We start from the raw sequence: 20,160 nt of genomic DNA on the forward strand, positions 1-20,160 counted from the left end.
TCACCTGGAAGTAATGCTGAAACAAGCATATGGAAAAATAGCTGACTGCCTATAGTTATTATTTACCACACTTTTACCTCATTTTACAACTTGTAACTACTGGGTGGAATATACCATAGTAGCAAATATAAAAACTGGTAGGAGTACCCAAGCTAAAATCAAATAACTTTCACCCTCTATTCCTCCCACATTTTCTCCCATGTTTTTTCTACTTCATAGACCTACAAAAGTGTGAGAGATCCTATGAGTTGTCTTGGTCACCTCCCATCCAATACTCGATCATCCCCAATAGGTGTTTATCCAGCATTTGCTACAACATTTTCAGATATGAGGAATCCACTGGGTCAGACAGCTGCTTTGTTTTTAGAGCATTCATGTTTTTGCCCTAGGAACTACACATTTAACCCCTCTTTCACATTTATGTTGGAAACACTTATCCACAAATTAAGTCTCCGATTCTCTTGCTGCTTCACTTCACCCTATGCTACTGAACATGTCTTTTTGTCTTAAAATGTAATGCTAAGCAGTCAGCACTGTAGGCAAGGATGTTTTAACAGGCATGGGGGCTTCAGCACTACATACGGTAGTCCCTTGGCTGCTGGCGATCACAAATGTGAAACAAGAGTCCTAGGCACTTCCACGCCAAAGTAAATTTCACATCAAAACTTCATTTCTGAATAATCATGTGATTGCCAGTTTTCTTTTGTCTCACACTCTTCTTGCTGCTGCTGATCTACTTTAATTTCATTGGGGAACACTTTAAACAATTACTAGTGCTATTTGGGATCTTCAGATCAGAGAGACAGTGTGTTCCATAATATAAAATCAGTATTTTAATACTTTTATATATGCACTACTTCAAGAATCTAGAATATATGAATACTAAGGAAGATGGGAGAACCACATATCCCACCAGTATCTGAATACTTAAACGAGGGGTTTCTTATCTAAGATAATAAATGCCAAAAGTTATAGCCAGAAAAAAAGTTTTTTTAATAAGTTCAGGCTGCAGTAATAAATTTACCTTCTCCATGGTTTCAGTATTACAGCCAAATACATTTAAAAATCACAATATTCAGGATCCCTGGGTGGCTCAGCGGTTTAGCGCCTGCCTTCTGCCCAGGGCATGATCCTGGAGTCCCGGGATCGAGTCCCACGTCGGGCTCCCTGCATGGAGCCTGCTTCTCCTTCTGCCTGTGTCTCTGCCTCTCTTTCTCTGTCTCTCATGAATAAATAAGTGAAATCTTTAAAAAAAAAAAAATCACAATATTCTATTAAACTTTAGGACATCGTTGAAATTAACATTATCAAATCTTACATTTCTTCTTCTTAATATGAATATATAGCTTATTCATGAACACTTAAAGTGGAAGGAAAATATTGGCATGGATTAATCAAATCCTTAAATAATCAACTGAATTTTCAAAGTGCATGCTTCTCTCATTTTTACATCAAATGCTAGTTAAGCCTTCCATGTTTAAAAATACTTACTTTAATACTAAGTATTAAGGGAAAACATCAATTATTCCATAACAGAGAAACATGGAAGAGTATTACTCAAAAAAAAAAAAAAAAAAAGGTAATTTTACACTGTTGGAAAGTATTTTCTCTACCTAACCTGCGGGGATAGCCCTCCCTCATCACAAGCAGAGAGACAATCTGGAGTCCTGGTCACACACAAGCCAGAGTTAGCTGCTGAAATTGAATTAAGACACAGACCCAGCCATTAACCATAAACTACACAAGGAAACATTTGAGACAGTTTTTATTTAATATACAAAAGCAAAATAAATCAAGCTCTAAGAAGGTAGATTTATGGGCATTTTCTCTGGACAGTGGTACCACACCAATCAGGTTAACTCAGATTTAATAAACCATGAGCAGATGGCTAACTATATGCCATGCTTTCTCTCAGTTTTAGGGTCTACCTAGTAGTCAATCTATTACTTAGGAAATTTTTCTTCTCTAGACTATATGAACGTGGTTAGTGAAGAGATGTGTTTTAGGAAAAGCACTGTACGATAAAATGAACTTCTCCGTGTGAAGATGCGCTCTACATCTTTGTGTCCACAATGTGCATTAATAAAATTAACATAGGATGAAATCTTCACTCTGGTCCCACAGGTCAATCACTCTATACAGTTAATACTGCTTCCCAAAACTAAGTTGAACAAGCAGCAGAGTTGTTTACTTCTTTTAGATACTTAGCTTTAGGACTCTTAATTTTAATGAAAGGGAAAATTGTTCTAAGAAAGCTATTCAACATATCCAGAAACAGAGCCACAGTTTTTCTCTTGGCATCACTTCTAAAGTATTAGTTCAGAATCTTCTTCTGAGCTATAATACTGGTACCAGAGACTCATTAGCTGCCACTCTGACCATAGGTCAGTGAGTGGTTTGAACAAAAAAAGAGCTTAAATAATTTGAGACTAATAGTAGTAGTTTCCCAAAATTATGAATAGGAGTACTTTTATGAACAATGCTAGACAGGTATCAATATTTTTACCCTTCCCTTTGAATAGAGTTGTTTTAAAATATTTTTGCTGTCAAAATTTCTGATTTACAATTATACCGTACAACTGATTATTGAGAGATGCACATTTGTGAGTGCTGAATGATAAATAAATAAACTAGATAAATACTGTTAAATACAGATCACTATTTAATTGGGTGGGTGTGATATATCACACTATGACGTAGCCACACCTAAAATCAAAGCTCACACCCCTGCAGGGTAGGATACACACCAGCCATTATTTGCACCATGGCAATAATATTCCTTGAATACTGTTCATAAACATATAGTTGGAAGAAAAATATGGCAAGGAAAACATTCTTCTAGCTTTTTCTTAAGATTTTATGTATTTATTCATGAGACACACAGAGAGAGGCAGAGATATAGGCAGAGGGAGAAGCAGGCCACCCACAGTGAGGGTGAGCCTGATGCAAGACTCAATCCCCAGACCCCGGGATCATGACCTAAGCCAAAGGCAGATGCTCAACCACTGAGTGACCCAGGTTGTCTCAAAGATGGGAAGATATTGTGAGAGCTTCCAGGCACTCAATCTTTTAATTGCTCACGTGCCTAGGAGCCACCCACCTACCACTGAGATGGGTGAACCATACTGGCTGGCAATCAGTCAGTCACCTTTGAGTAATGAATCAGCTAAGGACTACATATCTAATTTTTGAAGCCTGAGAAGGTGGCTTCCACAAATTGCAGCCAGTAAGCCTTGCAGAATTTTGGAGAATATTCTGAAGTATATTATTAAAAGGAGATTTGTTAAAACTTAGAAAGTAGTGCTTGCTAAGAGACCACAAGGGCTCGTGCAAATACTTCAACAGGAATGCTAAAGTAACAGCCCCAAGAAACCTATCTGGACCTGGCAAGGTCTCACATGATCAAAAGTTACTTGTGAACCTAAAAGAAAAATGAGAAGTAGGTGCTGACATAATTAGCTGGATTAGAAGCTGAATGGTTGCTCAGACTCTAAGCACAAATTTTCAATGCCTAGAAACTGGTCAATAAATAATTTTCTGCATGAAACGACCCAAGAGGCAGATCCCTCGAGGTGTCTGTCATCCAGACCATAAAATGTAAGGTCTTTAAAGCTTCTCTCATTAGGAAATAGTTTGGCTCTCCTCTCTCTTCTGGTTCTACAACCTCTTCTTCAGCACACTCACCCTGTTATACAATCCCAAACAGTGAACAGCTATTCTCCCAAAAGGTGGGGAGGCATTTCTTCACTAGCAGAGAATTCAGCAGCATCTAATTTAAGGAGCTCTTAGAATAAGAATTCCATAAACTCATCCACAAACTACCTTGATCATTATGTGGAATTTCTATGTATTGGTTTTCTTTCTTTGATCTTTTGTTTAAGAAACTTTGGAGCCACTCACACTATTTTCAATTGCCTCAACTACGGCACTCCAAATAAAGCACAATTCTTACAAAAACACGCAAGCCATAATTTACCTGCCTTACAAGCAGCAGCAAAAAACTCAAATTTAATAGGTCATTTTTCCTTAAAAACCTGCTGTTTCAAAAAAGAAAACAAAATTTAACATTTTAAGGTGCCACCATAACTTTTTAAATTGGTTAAGAAAAATGATGATGCTGTGCCATCAATGTTTATGAACCTTGTCAAGTGACAACAGAGGGTACTGTGCTTAGCCACTTAAAACTATGTTTTTTAGATCCAGGCATGGTATTTAAAACAACAACAAACACACATACACACAATGTCATACTCTACTATTAAAAAAAAAAAAAAAACTGACAGTAATATGTCTTTATTATGGATTAAGCAAGTGTAAGAAATAGCTATTTGTAATCTTTAAAACAATGCACTGAAAATAAGTTAATTTCAGAGTTTTATTGTATTGCACTAAGGAACAGCAGGACGGTTATACAATGTTCTCTCTCATTCAATTTTGAAAATCTAAAGTACTTGCAAATTCTTAAGAATACCTTTACCACCAAATTAGAACAGTAAGTATAATAACCAATTTCTTAATAAGTAATGTCTTACAAATTAAAACACATTTAAAATAGCTTTAAATGCATTCTTCACAAGTAATTCAGCATATATTTTATCTTGTTCACTTATGCTTAAGAATTAAAGCAAGTATATTACTCTGATGGAAATATGGGAAATCTCTCATTCATGCAATATACAGGGATAATATTCAAGTTGAAGGGGAAAAATCCCACTCTTCTTATTTTGTAAATGTGTCCATATATAATCACATACATGATAAATAAGGAAACCCATGAAGTTTCCCACAAGTCAGATATATATTTTCAGTCATCAGAAGCACCTGATATCTACAGCTAATTTATAATTAGATGGCATTTCAATAAACCAAAATGAGCCCTACAAGTTCCTATATATAACAAAAGCTTCCAATGGACTAAGGATAGTCAATAATTAATGCAATCATTCATGGGATTATGGCTGTTCCTTAAGGAGTGCAAGTTCAAACCTGTCAACACCAGAGGTAATCATTTTATATTAATTTATACGTAATTCCATTTAAATTCTTTAACCGAGTATAACATATGAAAACAGTCTTTCCACAAGCAAAAAATGTGGAAACATTTAAAAAATAAGGAGTCATTTTTTAAAGTAACTGATCAGATTCCATAGTCTACTCTTGGAAACAGGATCTTGCTGGATAGAATCCCTTCATTTGGTGGCTTTTTGCATGCACTTACTGGACCAATTCTTCTGTGTGTTGTTCTAAGAGCTCACCAAAACATAGATCATGCTGAAAAGAAGAAAAAGCCTATTAATTCAAACATTCCTAACTATAAAAACTAAAAGCACCAAAAAGTTGAGTCTGCTTTACAAAGCAAACTGGTTTATAGTATCACACCACCACAGAATATGAAAAGACTAATGACCAGCTCACAATACAATCCTAATTTGCATTTATGGACTTCTGCCTAAGGTAGGACTTGGCTCAGTGCATATGCTGTGGTTGTCCCCTATTTCTTTTCCAATTTTAGCAAGTAGAACAGCACAGCTGAAAGCTTAATAGGGGATCAGAGCTTAGAGAAGCAATCCAAACAGTACACTGCTCTGGAGTTGTCTAATAATAGAGGCAAGCATCTCTGGAGGGCTCACTTCATGCCAGGCCCTCCACTAGAACTTTTATGTACATGATCTCGCTGAATCCTCTAAGCAGTCACAGGGGGTGAGTACCATGATTATCCCCATTTTACAGATGGAAGAGGAAGAGCCATTAGAGGAAGGCTCTAGGCAACAGCAACAGGGTGGGAAAAGGGTACAAACAAGCAAAATAGAAAAAAAAACATTTATTTTCTGGGCAATTCTACCAGAGTGATGTGGGAAAGGCATGGTTAAAAAGCATGGATCTCTAAATGGAAATACAAAGCAAAGAGTTGTACAAACTCGATAAACAATTTAAACAGAAATGAAATGACCTAGTGCCACCATCTCCTGGTGAACATTTTCCCAGAACTATACATCGCTGATTTTATCATCTATTCAATGATTCATTTCTTTCAACAAGTATTTTAATTATTAGGCTTCATGCCTAGCATAAAGCCCAACATGGGACTTGAACTCAGGACGCTGAGACTGAGACCTGAGCTGAGATCAAGAGTCAGACATTTGATCGACTGAGCCACCCAGGTGGCCCTTAACTAATACGTCTTAAGTGCCTACTATATGCCAGCACTGTTCCAGATATTTGTTAAAGAAATTTTTTAAAATGAAAATTAACAGGAAATGAAAATGACCCCTGGTATTTCACTTTTCAGAACTTATTCACTATTTTTGTTTCATAAATGAGCATCTGTAAATGCACTAAAGGATACTCATTTTCACAATTACAACCTCTAGAAGCATAAACATACCTTTTTCATAAATTTCAGCCTAGCATATTATTTTTCATAATGGAAACTTGTATGATATAAAGAGAAATAAGAATATAACCTACCATCTAATACTTAGCAAGCTTTCTAACAAAAAGGAGAGAATAGAAAGAAGCTTAATGATTACAATTCCATCTTATACAGCCAATTTTCTTCATATTTGGAAAATCAGGTGGAATGTCATCTCTGGTTGAATATGTCAATAAAAAATGAGAAAGTGTATTTATGTAGCTTAAAGAAATGTAATTCCACACTTGCAAGTGTCCTTTTCTTGTTTTAATGAGCAGCCATCTTATTCCATATACAGGACACTTAGGGCAGTGGTTCTCTACCAGGGCTGGTTTTTGCCCTGCAGGGGGCATTTGGCACTGTCCAGACACATTTTAGGTTTTGATGACTGGGGTAGAGGAGGTGCTACTGGCGTCTAGTGGGAAGAGGCAAGGGACACTGCTAAATATCCTACAATGCTCAGGAGAGCCCCCATTACAAAAATTTATCCAGCCTAAAATGTTAACAGTCTTGATGTTGAGAAGCCCTGATCTAGAGGAATGATACGAGTCCATCACGGTATAAAGGAAGAAGAATCGATAATTACACCATCAAATAGGATAGATCTGTTTCATTCATCTAATTCAGATCAAGGAAGCCAGAAAATAAAGGGCAGAGCATACAGTTTGTAAAGAATGATAAGAAATTAAATATCACCTCAAGATAGTGAAGCCAAGCAAATGGTTTTTTGCAAATTCACACTTTTTTGCAATCCTCTCAATGCCATCACTTTGCCATGGAAAATGAGGACTGTCCTTCACTGACGGACTGTGTCCAAAAATTTAGGAAGCAGCCCCTGACCACACCTTCTGTCTCCGACTGCACAGCAGTTGGCTGCCTGTGACAAGTACCAGTCTATTCATATTTAATGTGAGTGCGTTTGCTGATGTGCACTGTGCCATTACCAGCCACCACCATTCAAGACACTGAGTTCTTCAAGTGGATTTTAAAGTACTATATTAAGACCATAATGCCTGCAAACTTTTTTGGAAGCAAAGTGAAATCATATATTCATTTCATTTTTTAAACTTACCCGTATAGGTAGTAAAAAAATGCTAGAAGATAAAAAGCTAATTTGCACCAGCCTTCTTTCTGACAATACGCTAAAATGTCTGCATTCATGATGGTTGTAGGGTCATAGAGTCCTGGTCCACTCATCACTGGTCTACTCATATACCTGCAATAAACACAGTCTATTAGCCACCCCAAAAAAGGGAAGACAACCTTTCAGATGAGAAGGAGGGTTTTCCTTCTCAAGTAACATTTGTTGCCATGAGAGGTAGTCTACATAGGGAAGCTTACTTGTAGTTCCAGGGTGGAGTTCTTTCCTCTTATCATCTTAATTTTAAAACAAGAGCCCCTATATGAGAACAGGACAGTTAAACAAATCCTATCTGGTCTCTTCAACAATTTCATAAACACAAGGAAAAGGAAAATAACTGTAAAAAGGAACTAAGATTTTCTTCCTTTTAACTTTTTCTTTGAATATAATCTTAGGTTTACAGAAATGGTGTGAAAACACTTCACCAAGATATTCCAAATGCTCACATTAACCACACAGCTTCACTCTTCTCTTTTTTTGTTTTAGCTCCAAATATGCACACATTTTTTATAGAAGAATTTCAGACTCAATTACAGATATGATACCGCTTTATGCCTAAACACATCTTAAGTATATTTCCTAAAATCAAGAGCAATGAGATTTAACACACCTATTTAAAAAAGAAAAACCTCTAACTCTATTATATAGATCAGATATAATATACATAACTCAAGTTATAAAATATGAATATATTTTATAAACAACCAAATTTAAAATTACAAAGTAAACATGGAGAAAGAAGTTAAACACACTATATATTTTGACTTATATCAAGTTCAAAGATGGGCAAAACTAATCCAGTTGACAGAGTTCAGTGCTCTCCTTGGGAGGTGGCAAGGTAACTGACAAGGATGGGGCTTCAGACTTTTGCACATTATTGTATGTAAATTAAACCTCACTTTTTGAAAAACACCTTTAAAGAGTAACAAAGTAAACACCATAAAAGATATTAAACAATTATTTGTTCACCTACTTGATTTTATTAAAATAAATGCCAACTAATCTTCAGTTTTCATTTAGAGGACTAGCACATAAGATAACCGTATCAACCATAGTATAATTAAAATATAATTAGGAAAAGTATTAGAAATATATCTAAATATTACCTCCAAATATGATACGCCAAGAGGGGCATATTGAGACCCAGTGTAAGCCACTCTGCTGCACAAAGAAACATGACACAGAAGAAAGCATGGATGAGGTACTCGGGAAGTACAAGCTGGAAGAAAAATACAAGCCAATTATCAAAATGCCTTGGCATTAAGTCAAATGGTAATTTGGAAAGCAGGTGGCAACCAAGTTTCCATAATGAAAAAATCACTGTTTTCTTAGAATCAGGCATGAAGGATGCTGCTGAGCTCTGTTTCCATATTGAACTTTTTACTGAAAGTAGAATTCGAAGCAAAGTGACCAGATGATAAAGCTTGCACTAAAAGATTAAATAGAACTTCAAATTTAAGACTCAAATTCTTACAATAACAAGTTAAATTATACAAAGTTACCACCCAGGTGGTTCAGTTTTTTGCTGATCACTTGGAATACTTTTTCTTTCCACTGTTCAACAATGATAAAAATAGAAAAATGAGGTATCTGATCACATGCAACATAATATAAAAAAATCCACAAAAACAAAACTCCCCTTTAGGATATTTTACCCGTCAGTGTTTCAAAGCTTTTAACAGAAACCAGGAATGCTACATAAAACAATACTTAGCAAATCACATCGCATTACCACAAAAGTAATTTTTCAATGGAAAGCCAAAAGCCATTATAATCTCAGCACAGTCAGAGGGAAAGAAACACTAATATACACAGATGCAAACGATGTGCATTCTGCAATGTAGGAGGGAAAAGACTGAGTTCTGAACCATAAATTGGAATTGTCCCGGTTCCTGAGCTCCGATGCTTACATGGCCTTCCTGTTTCTTTCAGCTTGTTTTCTAACCAACTACTTACAGACACAGCAGACCAGGAGGTCAGAACTCAAAAATAAAATGATTTTTTTTATTGCAGGTAGTATTAAATGAGAAAAATTAATTCAAGCAAAACGCATTTTATAAAATGACCAAGAGTTCATGCTTTATTTTTAATTATCTTTCTGATCCTAAAGATTTCAGCCTAATGACTCTGTTAAATAAAAGTCCCAAACCTTTCATTGCAAGTTTCAGCCAAATAACTTCCTACAAGTCACAGATGCAAAGCCAGTTTCTCAAATGTCTGCATCATATCAAAGTAAACTTATATGAATCCTCAACATCATCAGATCTTTCCTGAGAGGAAACCATTGTTGCAGGAATAATAACAATTGTACTATATATTCAAACCCACTTTCTAATACTCCCAAATCACTTTTTCCACTTCAAAGCTGTAAAGCAAAGTTTTTAAATGAATAATATTTTAAATAAAATCCCAGTAAAGGGCAGCCCCGGTGGCTCAGCGGTTTAGCACCACCTTCGGCCCAGGGCGTGATCCTGGAGACCTGAGATAGAGTCCCACCTCAGGCTCCCTGCATGGAGCCTGCTTCTCCCTCTGCCTGTGTCTCTGCCTCTCTCTCTCTCTCTCTCTCTGTGTGTGTGTGTGTTTCTCATGAATAAATAAATAAAATTAAAAAAAAAAAAAGAAAGAAATCCCAGTAAAACCAACTAATCTACATCACTAACCAGATATTTTCTAAAAACTTAAACAATATAATAAATAACAAAAGATAAACTCTGCAAATGTATATGAACCTGTAGATAACAGGAACCAGTAAGCCACCATTTAATTAAGATCAAAATTAAACATCTGCAAGAAAACAAGAAAATGTCCACAGGAAATCTTTGAAACACAAAGACTGCAACCAGGACAAACCAAGAAAAATATACATTGTACTAGGAGTTCCACTAAAACGGTTTATCATACTAGTATAAATTATAGAATTTTTCTTTACAATATATAATGTCTATTTTAGCTCTCTAAAGCCAAGTGATATCTAACAAAACAAATCATTATCCAGCTTTTCATCCTATACTTCCAGAGTAAGATATGGGAGATAATGATTTTGAAAGCACAATCTTAACTGCTCTTAAACAATACACTTTTTAGTAAGAGTGAAAATACAGATAATCTGCCACTCTTCCAGTTCTAATATGAAACACATGCCACACTCCCTTCTCCTCAGAAAAGTCCAGAATCTTTTAATTGTGCATCTCATAAAAACCAGTCCACTCCAATCGTTCTTTAATGGTGAAATTTCCTCATAAGTTGCACAAAAATTATTCCATTTAGGAACAAATGTTTACACAAAAACTAGTATCCAAAAAAATTCCTCATAAAAATATGGCTGAAATGATAATTAACATGCAAATCGTAGTATACTCTAGTTAAGGTTCACATTTAAAAAATAGTATTTGTCTTCCCCCATACTTTGGCAGAATTGTCAAAACAAATTTTAAATAGGGAAAACTGTCAGATGCACTGCTAGTAAGCCAATTTTCGGCACCCTATCCAAATGCAACTTGTGTTGATATAAAAACTTCCTCCCAATCTACACAGCATTAGGATGTCGAAGCACATGTCTTTTTTAAGTGAGAATTTCCTTCCATGAAGAAGAGTCAGAAATCACACATTATATGTAAAAATGAAATTAGTCCCTCTTAAGTTAATGGTAAATTAGGGAACTACCAAAGCTTGAGCATAAAAATCCAGCTGTCTGGGTTCAAATGCTGGTTCTACCTTAGCTGTGTGACCTTGTTGGTAAAGTGCTTCAAACTCGCTAAGCCTCAGCCTATCCTATCCTCCTACTCATGAGAATAACATACCTACCCTTTAAGTCAGTCACCAGCACTGAATGACAAAGCCCAAGAAAAGATGCTTAGCACAGAGCCTGGTGCCCAGGAAACCCCTCATTTGATTTCAGCTCTTATCATCCTCATCATCATTTGGTTATTTGAAGTAATGAAAAGCCAAAGAGAATACTATTAATGAACAACTGTCAAAAAAAGAAATTTCGATTTCTTCATCTCTTGGTAACAGTTTCAATGGTAGGTTATGATATTTTACAATCAACATTATTACTTTCCAATGAGAAAGCAAATTCATCACCTATTTTGTTTCTTAAGAGCAGAGAAACAGCTAGTAAGTTAATACTTTTAATTGTACCTACATCAAGAATTACTGTAGCAGTTTTTTAAAGACAAACTAGAAATTTATCCCATCACTCATTTTTATGAAGGAAACAATGAGAAAGTAGCAAACTAACTTTATAGACCCATAAAATCCCTCTTGTATGCTAGTGCCTTATAGTTTTACACAGTTAAAGTCTACACAAGTTCTCATCTTGAGTAATTTTTTTAAGATGATTTATTGTATTCTATTTCTTGGAGACCTATCCACTGCTTTCTTACAAATAGCCTTTCAGCTTCTAGCCAATTAGGCAAAATCAAACCTACAGGCTAAAGGAGAATCCTCCTAAATGAGTAAACTGAATGAAGTAAAAAATATATATATAAACCAGGGATCCCTGGATGGCTCAGTGGTTTAGTGCCTGCCTTTGGCCCAGGGCCTGGTCCTGGAGTCCCAGGATTGAGTCCCACATCAGGCTCCCTGCATGGAGCCTGCTTCTCCCTATGCTTGTGTCTCTGCCTCTCTCTCTCTCTCTCTCTCTCTCTGTGTGTGTCTCTCATGAATAAATAAAATCTTTAGAAAAAATAAAAAATAAAACCCTAAGCACAATGGAGCCACATTATAACAATCCATCAGAGCTCAGAACTTAGTGTAAGTCTATTTTAGAAATTTAGAGTGGATATATATTAGAAAAAAACTGTAGACTTCTGTATAGAAATTGTTATCCACAAAATCCTGGCAGCATGAATCCAAAGGACGGCACTAGTGCAAGACTCCAGAGCCGAAGGAAAGATTTATCCACCTAAAAGGTTCTGAATAAACATCAGCTGAAAGGGTGAATAATTAATTCTAGAATAGACATAACCAAAGATTAAAGTAGACATGGTACTGAAGACTACACTTCCAGACTACCTCCAAATAAATCACAGTAGAAGAATCATCTCACCATCTATTAAAGTCATTTTATGTTAACCAACTTTCAAACACTGCATCAAATAATGTAATATAGAAGTGCCTATGGCTATAACATTTTTAAAAAATGCATAAGCATTTAACAGCTTTCCCTACTTGACTGGGCCAGCAAGCAAACATTTGCATAAAATATGAAATTTCATGAAATCATAAACCTCAACAGGCATATGAACAAGCACACCGAACAGAACATTTTACAAATACAAATGCCCTAACCCTCCCCATGAAATGAATGTAGCATTAAAACATTAAACTAAAAAGCAGTACACACCTTTAATGCAATTTTGACTCTTTTAATCTTTTTGACCTTTTCAACTGTCTTTGGCCGACAATGTAAAAAGCAGATTGGAAGAATGTTAGTATGACAGCTGACAAGATCACCAACAGATTAATAATAGTCAGAATAGTCAAGCAGGAAAAAGAATATTTTTGTAAATTCTGCCTACTTCAAAAAGTACAAATATATTATGCTACTGAGAATATTGGCCATTTTCAAATTATATTAAATTAAAAGCAAAAACAGTTTAAAAATCTAAAGAAAAATCCTATATTATAACTTACAGGATTCAGGGTATTACACTGGTCTATAGGATTCTTGTAATCAGTCTTCAGTTCATCAAATGCAATAATCTAAAATAAAATTAAAATAGTTAGGACCTTTAATAAAAAGCAGCAACAAATGATAATTGAATAAAGTTAATAAAACAAAAGCAAAAGTATACCAAGACTACATGTACCAATTCACAGTAAATTCACTATGTACTGATAAAGACCTAGAATCATATTTAAAGAAGTGAAAACATGTTTAGACTAATAGCATTTAAATGACCTGGTATCACTGTGATAAATGTCTTCAATTTTCAATTTTTCAAAGCCTCTGTACAAGTTATTTTCTCTTCTTGAAATGATCTTTTCCCTCACCCATAACTATTGATCAAAACTCTTTTTTTGTTTTAGAGATTTTTTTTAAGATTTTATTTATTTATTCATAGAGACAGAGAGAGAGAGAGAGGCGCAGAGACACAGGCAGAGGCAGAAGCAGGCTCCATGCAGGGAGCCCGACGTGGGACTCGATCCAGGGTCTCCAGGATCACGCCCTGGGCTGCAGGCGGTGCTAAACCGCTGCACCACTGGGGCTGCCCTTGATCAAAACTCTTCATCCTAAAAACCCTCTTGCTATGTCAACCCCTCTCTGTAGGTTTCCCTGACTCCCTTGGGCAGAAATAATTTCATGTGTCTAATATCCACATAACACAGAGCTTTACAGTGCTACCAGTATGGTATTTCTCACACTGCAGTATTTGTGTACACGTCTGTGTACCCCTCGGGGTGAGGCATTTTTAATCATTTGGGCGTGCCCTGCCCCCATCACGGAATTCAGTGAGACACCAGAGATGGACTCATATGCTTCAGTTTGTTCCCACTGTTCTCAAACGCATATATTTCAAAGTCCTGCTTCAATTTGGAAATACAAGAAATGGCCTCAGAATAGGGAAACACAAAATGATTATTAAACTTCATGGCCAGGACCGCCACATATGGTAGTGCAATATCTGCTGAGGTGGAAGCTCAAAGCCAGCCCATGCTCCTGCGGCCAAGCATCCTGGTTTAGCTCTACACCAGGCTCTGCCCTAAGGGGCTGTGGAGGGAGGGATTTTACTAATTCTTTTACCCCAAGAGGCATCTTGTTCTAATGCACCTAAAGGCATCATATAAGCAAGAGTAGCCCTGTTCAAGGTCATGATAAAAGTGATCAGTCTAACTTTTGTGTCCTCTGCATATTCCTATCACTTGTGGATGTTTTCACTAGGTCACCAAACTAAAGACTGAGGAAGGGTAACCCAGGTAAGACCAACTTCTAAGGGTGTAAGGAGTCAGTTATAAATGTGATAAGGGGAGAAAGATCTTATCCACTTATGAAATATATGGCAAAAATGTTTCTGACTACACTCTGGAGAGATGTGGCTGTTAGCATTTAGGGTCACTTAACACACAACTTCTAAGTTCAAAATGTACTAAAAATCAAAATAAGGGCACCACACCACTCTGTGTTATCAGGTCCGATGTTAAAATGAGAAGCCAAAGGCACCAAGTTTATGGGGGAGCTATTTTAGTTGCTGTCTCTAGTCATCCAGGGGACAGAGAATCCTATCTGCCTTTCCTCTGGTGGGTTAGGAATAGTATCTTCATATGTGAGGCAGTGTTACTCAATATTACCAGTAATCAGTATAGTTCTATATTTCTAGCTTTTACTATGCTGGTTTATTTCCCTAGTTAAAGTTCTTCGCTTCATGAGGCATTTGGGTGGTTCAGTGTTTGAGCATCTGCCTTCAGCTCAGGTCGTGATCCCAAGGTCCTGGGACAGAGTCCTGCATCAGACTCCCCATGGGAGCCTTCTCCCTCTGCCTATGTCTCTGTGTACTAATGAATAAATAAAATCTTTAAAAATATATTTTTTTTTCACTTCATAAAAAGATAGTGGTCTTTTTTTAATTCTAGAATTTTATAAAATTCACCAAACTGACTAAATAAAAATTCTAACTAAAATAGGAATGGAAGGGCAGCCCAGGTGGCTCAGCGGTTTAGCACCACCTTCAGCCCAGGGCGTGATCCTGGAGACCGGGGGTCAAGTCCCACATCGGCCTCCCTGCATGGAGCCTGCTTCTCCCTCTGCCTGTGTCTCTGCCTCTCGCTCTCTCTCTGTGTCTCTCATGAATAAAGAAATAAAAATCTTTTAAAAAAATAAAATAAAATAAATAAAATAAAAATAAAATAGGAATGGAAGAAAAATAAACATTAAGATGTTAACTCCATGACAGCAAAGGTTTTTTCTGTGTTCACTGCTACCTCTCCGGGCCTGGCACATAAACTTCTTAAGTGTTCAATCAATATTTATTGATGAAAAGGGGAGGAGGGGACTAGCTTAAAACAATACAGAACTCAAAAAAAAAAAAAAAAATACAGAACTCACCAAAAGGCATTTATTTGCCTTTGCTAATGAAACCTAACACATATAAATGTTAAGAATATAAACGTACAACTAGAAGATACTAATTTCTGATTACTTATGGACATTATTAGTCAAATACCTATCATTTGCTGTGATAAATCCCCAATGCACCTCAGTAATAAAGTCCAAAATAAGGACTGTCATTGCAAATAAAATTACCTGCCTATAACAAGATCCAATTTAACAGCAGAGTATAAAACTTATGTAAAACTAACGTCTGACCTTAACAGCAGAGTATAAAACTTATGTAAAACTAACGTCTGACCAGCATCTTCTTCAGGGGATTTCAGGGATCTCTGAAGGAGTGTGTTAATGCATGAGCTTCTGTTTGAGCGCTATAAGCTGGAGTTTTCAAAACTCTTCTGAAAGGATTCTTAACCTAGTGGTTTTCACATCTTTTATGACTATGCATCTAGACAAAGATGTTCACAAAACGTCCCACGGAAGTGCAGAAACAAAATCGATATATCCCTAAAGATATCAAACTATACAATCCAGGGTAACTTCAAATTTGATCCATGTCTTTAGGGAATGCCTTCTCTTCAGGCAATTCTATGCTCCCACCTCTATCCTCCAGAGCATCAATCACATGAATTAGGACTCAACTGACAGATGTAACCACCAGCACAAAAAAGATCCTCCAAACGATTAATGCAAACAAGATTCTTTGAATTTCTACTTGAAATTTCCAAAGAAGCTTTCTGGTACTTAAACTACCTGAAGGTTATGTTGACAGAAAAATTGATAGAAAGTTGATAGAAAAATTGAAATTATATATTTTAGAATTGTCAATTTGTTTCCAAAGGATACATAATCCTCTGAATTACAAAGAAATCCCTACAGAGAAAAGCTCTCCACTTATCTATGGAATACAAATTAATTTTTTTAATTCCATAATAGGACTTAAAATTTACCTACTTTACCCAGATACATATTCATTTCAACGCTGAAACTAAATTACTCATTTTTTTTATTTTTTTATTTTTTTATTTTTAATTTTTTTTTTATTTATTTATGATAGTCACAGAGAGAGATAGAGAGAGAGAGGCAGAGACACAGGCAGAGGGAGAAGCAGGCTCCATGCACCGGGAGCCCGACGTGGGATTCGATCCCGGGTCTCCAGGATCGCGCCCTGGGCCAAAGGCAGGCGCCAAACCGCTGCGCCACCCAGGGATCCCCTACTCATTTTTTTTAAACGCAGTTCAGATTTTCCTTAAGCCAAACAACCTGGTTCAAAATGTAAACAAGGCCATCACAGCTCGCTCAGAATGTTCATCGTCTCAAAAAACAAAGCATACCCATCAAGCAGGAAATGACTTAAATCCACATTCACAAATGGAAGGGAGCCACACATTTCAACTTCCACCAGAGGCTTACTAAAGTGGAGCTGGTTTGCATCCCAAATTATCTTTATTTGTTATTCTTCCACCAAAGAGCATAAACTGCTCTGAATGTATTGGTTCCTACTGAAAAGCATTTGAGGGAGCAGTTACTGAACAGCCTACCTAAGCATTTCCCACTATACAGCAATTAGGTTCTAAATTAATTATGAACATAACCACACTCTCTATCAAAAGAGAATAATCTGTGGTATCATTCTACTTTTTGTTTTTCATTCTACTTTTGAGATTTTTTTTTAAGATTTTTAATTTATTTATTCATGAGAAACACACAGAGAGAGAGGGGCAAAGACACAGGCAGAGGGAGAAGCAGACTCTACGCAGGGAGCCTGACGTGGGACTCGATCCCGGGACCCCAGGATCACGTCCCGGGCTGAAGGTGGCACTAAACCACTGAGCCACCCGGGCTGCCCTGAGATTTTTTTTTTTTTATCCTAGACACCGCTACCATTTAAATCACTCTGCCACTCTACGTACATTAAGAAATCCTTGCTATCTGCATGATGAAACCTGACTTAAAATTTACATGAATGAACCTGTCCAATCAGTCAACTGACGGCTAATATTCCAGAAGGCACTAAAAGAACAGGAGGAGGGCAGAAGTAAATATAAGATATATTTTTAATAAATGCTGATTTCCAGAAGGCTGGTTCTAATTTTGTGCTAGAGAAACAAGAATCCTTAAAAAATCTGTCGTAGAGGGCCATCTGAGTGGCTCAGTGGCTCTTGAGTGCCCTGGCCTTCGGTTCAGGGCGTGATCCCGTGATCCCGGGGTCCTGGGATGGAGTCCTGCATCAGGCTCCCCGCAAGGAGCCCGCTTCTCCCTCTGCCTATGTCTCTGCCTGTGTGTCTTTCCTGAGTAAATAAATATATGTTTTTTTTTTTAATCTAGTATAGAACTGTCACGAGGAGCTTACTTGTTCCTTACAGGAACCAGTAAGGATGTGCTTCTATCCTGCAGCAAGATGTGAGTAAAAGGCGAGAAAAAGAAAAAGAAAAAAAAAAAAAAAAAAAAACTTCCCTAGGGAAGTTTAAGATTTGTGACCATTTTCAAAATCAAATTGAAACTACCTCTACTAAATCCAGCTACCCTGAATACAGATGGCTGGGAAGAGTGTCTCTTGAGAAACTCCAGCAGTCAAACACTGCTTTGGGGGAAAAGTTCGGAGATGCGGCCAACAAAGTGATCAATCTGCATCAAAGTTCACAAGGAAACAGAATGGGGGGGGGGGAGCGGGGGGAGGCATTCTACTCGAACAGCACCCAACAAGTGCTGAAAACGGAGTTGGAAATTCCTCTAAAGTAGGCTATATATACTATCTCATTTGGGCCAGACTCCGGGGGAAACTCGAAAAGAAAAGACGATGTGATCGAATACTAGTAACCGGCAAACTTCACTCCCGTAAGCGCGCAGCGCGCCTCGGTGCGCCCCTGACATCCTCGCGGGGGCCCGGGGTCGCGCCGGCGAAGCGCGGTCCCGCAGGGCCCCCAGGACCGGGGCGCCCCACCCATCCAGGCCGGGGCAGCGGCGCGCGCATCCCCCGGGCCACCGCAGCCCGGCCCCGCAGGCGGAGGGCGCACAGAGCCGCGGCGGCGCGGCCTGCCCCGCTGCGGCCCCATCCCCCGGCGCCGCCCCGGCCGCCGCCCCGGGGCAGGAAGAGGCTGCGCCGCCTCCTCGCCCTCCTTCCCGCGGCCCCGGCTACTCACGTGCCAGATGGCGAAGAAGATGAGCGCGGCGGTGAGCAGCAGCGCCAGCATGTAGCAGAAGGCCGCGAACGTGAACGCCATGGCCGGCAGAGAGGAGCAGGGAGCGGCACCGCTGCCAGCGGAGAAAGGCGGCGCAGGGCCCTCTGGGTAAAACCATTCACTTCCCCCGGCCGCAGCCACGACCGCCGCCGCCGCCGCCGCCACCGCCGCCGCGGCGCCCGCCCCCCCGCCGCGCGCCTGCGTACTAGCGCGAGGCGCGCCGGCGCCCTCTGACGGCGGAAGCGTGCGGTGCATCTACGTCGTCCGCGCCGCTGATGGATTTTCCTTGCCTTCCCTGGTCTATTCTTCGAACAAGTGTTTACTGAAGGAGCGCCTGCTAGGTCTCAGGCACTGTGCTTCTCCTTTGAGATGCGAAGAGGAGAAACGTAGTACGGGCGCCGAAAGAACGTAGTGGAGTGCCGGAAACGAACGCCTAAATAAATCATGACGGTATTAGAGCCCTGTTGAACGGAAGTCTGCGGCTTGGGATGGAAGGTCAGAGAAGGGCATCCCTCCCGTGGAGCAGCGTTCAGAGCCGGAGCCCCGGGGTTTCCTAAGCGGAGGCTCCTGTGATGAGAAGTCCAGGCAAAGAGAAGATGGAACCAGCACTCCAAAGAGAGGGTTCAGCTTGACAAAAGGCACAGAGATGAAAAAGGGAAATAAAACCTCAGTGTCTCAGGAGAAACCACCGGCAATTCTAAATTAGTGGAACTCAGGGCAAAACAGTGTTGAGAGTTAGGAAGGGCTTAGCGAGGGCTCAGATCACAGAGGGCCTCATAAGCCTGGTTTTGTTCTTGCCCTGGTTGTGACCCACAAAATTGATTCACCACCTGCTAAAATGATCGCTGCTGATGGGAGTGGAAATCACTGAACGCTTTTAAGCACAAGAAGGATATCTCTGGGGGACGCCCGGGTGGCTCCATAGTTTGGCGCCTGCCTTCAGCCCAGGGCGGGATCCTGGAGACCCTGGATCGAGTCCCACATTGGGCTCCCTGCATGGAGCCTGCTGCCCCCTCTGCCTGTGTCTCTGCCTCCCTCTCTCTCTCTGTCTCTCATGAATGAATAAGTAAATAAAATCTTTAAAAAAAAAAAAAAAGGATATATTTGGATTTGCGTTACAGATCATTCGCACTAGCCAATTGTATAGAGACATGTTTAGAAGCAGTCTGTCCAGTGCTGTCCAGCAAAACTTGGGGCAAGACTGGAAATTGTCTTTCTCTGCACTGTTTCATAAAATATGGCTATTGAGCACTTGCAATGTGGCTAGTATGATTACGGAATTGAACTTTAAATTTTACTTATTTTAATTAAAATGTAAGTAGCCACATGTAGCTAGTGGCTACTGTCTTAAATGGTACAGGTCTATACAATCAAG

General features: G+C 38.7%; 2 protein-coding genes across 11 annotated transcripts in view; one reads left to right on the plus strand and one right to left on the minus strand.

Moving 5' to 3' along the window:
• Positions 1–15,616, plus strand: part of CDKN3 (cyclin dependent kinase inhibitor 3) — a 31,316-nt gene extending 15,700 nt beyond the window's left edge. For all 3 annotated transcript variants that reach the window (XM_072838627.1, XM_072838630.1, XM_072838626.1), the window contains one exon: positions 13,622–15,616. In XM_072838627.1, the coding sequence (XP_072694728.1) occupies positions 13,622–13,747 (126 nt within the window). In that variant the 3' untranslated portion in view covers positions 13,748–15,616. The remainder of the gene's footprint in view (positions 1–13,621) is intronic.
• CNIH1 (cornichon family member 1) lies at positions 970–19,919 on the minus strand. Of its 8 annotated transcripts, XR_012036646.1 has the most exons (8): positions 18,747–19,919; positions 13,191–13,259; positions 12,901–12,948; positions 8,660–8,772; positions 7,754–7,811; positions 7,485–7,628; positions 5,219–5,271; positions 970–1,244 (listed from the first exon to the last, which is right to left on the minus strand). XR_012036646.1 is itself a non-coding variant. In XM_072838623.1 (7 exons), the coding sequence occupies exons 1-6, from the start codon at positions 19,038–19,040 to the stop codon at positions 5,244–5,246; spliced, it is 696 nt and encodes a 231-aa protein (XP_072694724.1). In that variant the 5' UTR covers positions 19,041–19,919; the 3' UTR covers positions 970–1,244; positions 5,219–5,243. The 8 variants fall into 8 exon arrangements, 6 of the variants coding, with proteins under 6 accessions (XP_072694724.1, XP_072694726.1, XP_072694720.1 ...); XM_072838623.1 differs by lacking the exon at positions 7,754–7,811; XR_012036645.1 differs by lacking the exon at positions 970–1,244 and having other exon boundaries at positions 1,749–5,271.
• Positions 19,920–20,160: the final 241 nt, after the last annotated feature.

The sequence above is a fragment of the Canis lupus genome, chromosome 9 (genome assembly GCF_048164855.1).
Source record: "Canis lupus baileyi chromosome 9, mCanLup2.hap1, whole genome shotgun sequence".
Lineage (NCBI taxonomy): Eukaryota > Metazoa > Chordata > Mammalia > Carnivora > Canidae > Canis > Canis lupus.

Excerpts from the sequence above, each read along its gene's own strand:
- CNIH1 (XM_072838619.1), bottom strand. The coding sequence starts at position 19,040 with ATGCACCGCACGCTTCCGCCGTCAGAGGGCGCCGGCGCGCCTCGCGCT. Across the intron at positions 12,949-13,190 it reads AGTGTAATACCCTGAATCCT|ACAGTTGAAAAGGTCAAAAA; the intron begins GTAAGTTATAAT and ends TGTCGGCCAAAG. Across the intron at positions 7,629-8,659 it reads TTGGCGTATCATATTTGGAG|GTATATGAGTAGACCAGTGA; the intron begins GTAATATTTAGA and ends TGTTTATTGCAG.